Here is a 4,105-nt window from a genome sequence, read left to right on the forward strand (position 1 = left end):
TGCTATGGGAATACTCTCTTGTCTCTCAATCCTCTCATTCCCATAACAGACTGTTTTAAACTTAGGAAGATAAAGATAACCACAAATAAAATTAATAAATCTACTCATCCAAATAAAGAAGAAAATGAAAAAAAGACAATAAATAAAAATCAACAGGATATGAAAAGAAAATTCACAAGCAAAAAGAACTCAGCACAGAAAACTAAGTGGAATAAAGAAACCATGAACATCATACACAAACACACAGGCACACCAAAATGGAAGCAGTAAATTAATGCCTATCAGTTATCACACTGAATGTAAATGGTTTAAATGCACCAGTCAAGAGAGCAGAGTGGCAGAATGGATAAAAATACATGCTCACCAATATATTGCCTACAAGAGATACACCTTAGACACAAAGACATAACTAGGTAAAAGATCAAAGGATGGAAAAAATATATTAAGTCAACAGTAACCAAAAGAAAGCACAGTGGCAATAATAATCTCTGATAAAATCAAAATAAAAATTCATTATAAGAGAAAAAGAAGGCTATTACATAGCGATTACAGGGTCCACCAAGAGGATTTAACCATAATAAACATTTATGCACCCAATGTGAGAACTCCCAAACACATAAAACAAACGCTAATAAAATGAAACAGAGAAATAGTTATACAATAATGCTGGTGGTGGTTGTATGCTACTGAGTCAGTTCCAGCTCACAGTGACCCTCTATAGGGCTTCTGAGGCTGTAAATATTTGCAGGAGCAGCAAGCCCCATTTTTCTCCCTCGGATGGACTGGTAGATTTGAACTAGTGACCTTGCGTAACCCACTATGCTATTCGGACTCCTCTCTACAATAAAAGCATGGCTTTTATAACTTTCTGCATTTCTGTTGCCAGATCCGGGTCATCTATTTGTATGCAGCAGTTAGCAAAGTTGAACATTTCACATACCCCCTCCTCCTTCCACAGCCAATAAGTAGTCTAGGGCTAATCTATTTTGATAGATGGCCTTTTGCATCTGGGTCTGTTGGCACGCAAGAAGGGTTAGGGCCACCCCAGTTCCATTGATTATAGATTCAATTACCTAAGAGGGTGCCCTCACATTTATAGCAACTATGGAAGAGTAGTGTGGTTACTGTTTGGCCCACCTTGGTGGTGTGGGTGTATAGATTACACAGATTTCTCCCTTGACCACAACCCAAAGTCTACTTAAAATGAGTCCCATGGAGGATATCCTCATGCTTCAGCTGTGCATAGATCAGCCAGCTTCCGGTTTGTGGCTGAAGCAGGGCAGATTGCACATCTCAATGTTACCTTGTAAGGGTTGGTAAGGGCCTGGGGCTTTTCAGTAAAGCTGGGCTTCTATCCCTTTCAGTTATACAAGTCTGGGGCAGAGAAGGAGATGTAAACCAGGAAGGGGAGGTTTCAGAGTGGCAGGAGGGGTGTGTGTTTCAGAGGCCCGATACAAGCGAGTGCAGGCTGTGTGAGGGGAGGAGAAGGGGAGTTGGGGGGGGGGGGCGGGGAAGGCGAATAGGATCTGAGACCTGAGTAGGAGAAACAGGGGCTGAAAGGGGAGCAGTAGGGTTGTTAGGTGGGTGGTTACAAGGAGGGGACATGGGGGCATCAATGGCAGAGTCCCCTGGGTCTTAGAGGACTGCAGGGGTGGAGGGGAGTTCGGGGAGTTGTGAAGGGTGGCACCATCTGGCACCACGGGACAAGAGTGACAGAAACTTATGAGACTGTTCCTGAGGGCACATTGGTAGACCCAGGGATGGAGAGTCTTAGCGATTTGAAGCTAAGAAATTGGTCTGGGTGACCCAGTGATCCAATGATAACTTTATATACAGCAATGACATGGCGGAGGTCTAGGGTCCCAGAGTCTGGCCAGTTAACTTAAAAGGAGGGCCACTTATTTGACAAAGAGTTTGGAGCCTCCCGGGGGTCATGGGTCATCACTGGGAAAGTTTTTTTTTTTTTTTAACATGCAGTCAAGGACAGTGTCTTGAGACTGAGACTGGCCCATGGCAAGGAGTAAGGGAATGGCAGGAAAACTATAAGAGGAGGAAAAGACAGAGTAAATAAAAATTGATCTCGTCAAGAGAGTGGTGACAGAAGGTCCCTGGAGGAGGAGGTCATATAAAAAGATCAAAGACAAAGGGAGATGAGGCCTGGAGTTTGTGGAGGATAGAAGATGAAAAGAGTTGAAATTGGTCTAGGCAGAGATGGGACACTGAAGACAGGCAAGGATTAAGGGAGACAATGAGCCTTGAAAAGGCAAAGATAACAGGAAAGAAACAGGTAACTAAGAGTAGTTTGGAGAGATAGGTCCACTCTTCAGGGGACACCATCCAGAGGCCTAAAGCGAGAATGACAATGACAGAAAGACAGATATGGAACTCAATTGTGAGGCAGAATGAATAGTTCATTAAAGACAAAAGAATCTAAGATGTAGGTTACAGGGGAGGGGATTCTTATTCAGTTGCCTGCCTGGCCACGTCCCTCTCATCCCTTTTGGGAACTTAGGTCTGTCTTGGCTAAGGTGCACCCATGATCCAGGGCCAGGGCAGCCTCCCATATGGAGGTGAGTCACTGTTATGCCTTATGACACCACGGGACTGCAGGTGAGGGCCCAATCAGACTCTGTGGCTATTTGCCATGTTGCTGCTCGGACCAGGTCCCTGCAAGCAGGAACCAACTTCACATATGCAAACAATCAGGCATCCATTCACACAGACAATGAAAGACATATAAATGTTAAATAGATGTGGTGACAGGATGGACACAGACAGGTATACTTGTGTGGCCACAGTCAGGCAGACTGAAGTCCCAGGTCAGGTGGAATGAAGTCCCAGGCAAATTTCCGTTTGCATCTGAACAATGGGAACTTAGATTAACAGAAAAGAGTCAGGACTCACCAAAGACCCAGACAGGACTTTGCTCTTCGGAGTTGATCAGACTTGGGTCCATGTCCACTCCATGCGGGTCAGCCTGATAGTCGAGGGAGAAGCCCTGAAACATCTTCAGGTGGTTCCTCTTCTTCCCTGGGCCTTTGGGCTGGCCCGCATGGAGGGAGGCTGGTGAAATTAAGTAAAAAGGCTAGACTGACATCTTGCTGGGGCCTCCAAAATTTTGCAGCAGCGGGAGTCAGAAAGAATTCAACTTGGAAAACTTACAACAGCAAAGTTTGTTGCCGGCAGACAAAGTGTCAGCTCAAGCCCAAATCACTCTGACCCGAAGTGAGCAGGGGAACAGGGTTTTATACAAGAAACATAGAGCGGTTAGAACACACAGACTTGTCTTGTCAGCTTGGGTGGTAAATTCCAGCAGACCCTTATCTTCTAAGTGGGAGTATACCTACCAATAAACCCTTATCTTGGTTGTATGGATGGGCTGTTTTATCCTGTTTGTTCAGGTGTCCTTGGGTCGTTCTGGACTTCAGGTTTTTCTGTAAGAAGTTTATTTATTATTTTTTCCATAGGGTGAGGTGGGGGGAAAGGGGAGAGCAGAGTGAACTATGCTATAATATTTCAAATGGTAAATGGGGGCTGTTAGTTATAACAAAAACACAACGAACAATTATTTTTTAAAAAAGTCATGTTCATATTTCATGGTACTTCACCTAAACTAAAGAAGAGCACCTATGGAAATTAATATGTAAGAATAATACATATTTTCTGGGATGTGTGTCATTATAAGGAATCCTCATGTGGCGCTGTGGGCTAATGCGTCAAACTGCAAAGTCATTTGAACTGCAAGGTTGGTGGTTCAGGTGGTTCAAGCTCACCAGCTGCTCCTCGGAAACCCTACACTGGGTTGCTATGGGTTGACTCTATGGCACTTAACAACATGTCATTATAAGCACTGTTGTTGTTAACTGTTGTTAATAAGTGTTAAGTGTTGCTGTTAAGTGTTAACTGCCTACCTCACAGTTCAAACAGCTTTGCAGTCTGGTGCATTCATTACCCACAACACCACACCAGAACTCCATTATAAGCCCAGGAAGTATATAATCCTTTTTACATGTTGCTGGATTCAGTATCAAACTTTTAAAGATATTTTGACTTTGGAAGAAATGCAGATATTAGTCAAGTGAAATGGGCTCTTTATAAAATCTTC

General features: G+C 43.8%; 1 protein-coding gene across 1 annotated transcript in view; it reads right to left on the reverse strand.

Moving 5' to 3' along the window:
* Nucleotides 1-2,121: 2,121 nt before the first annotated feature.
* Nucleotides 2,122-4,105, reverse strand: part of IL18 (interleukin 18 (interferon-gamma-inducing factor)) — an 18,477-nt gene continuing 16,493 nt past the window's right edge. Inside the window, exons 6-7 of the mRNA XM_006833970.1 lie at nucleotides 2,905-3,063; nucleotides 2,122-2,345 (exon numbers count right to left, since the gene is read on the reverse strand). Coding sequence (XP_006834033.1) covers nucleotides 2,122-2,345; nucleotides 2,905-3,063 — 383 coding nt within the window. The remainder of the gene's footprint in view (nucleotides 2,346-2,904; nucleotides 3,064-4,105) is intronic.

Source organism: Chrysochloris asiatica, unplaced genomic scaffold, assembly GCF_000296735.1.
Source record: "Chrysochloris asiatica unplaced genomic scaffold, ChrAsi1.0 scaffold00008, whole genome shotgun sequence".
Lineage (NCBI taxonomy): Eukaryota > Metazoa > Chordata > Mammalia > Afrosoricida > Chrysochloridae > Chrysochloris > Chrysochloris asiatica.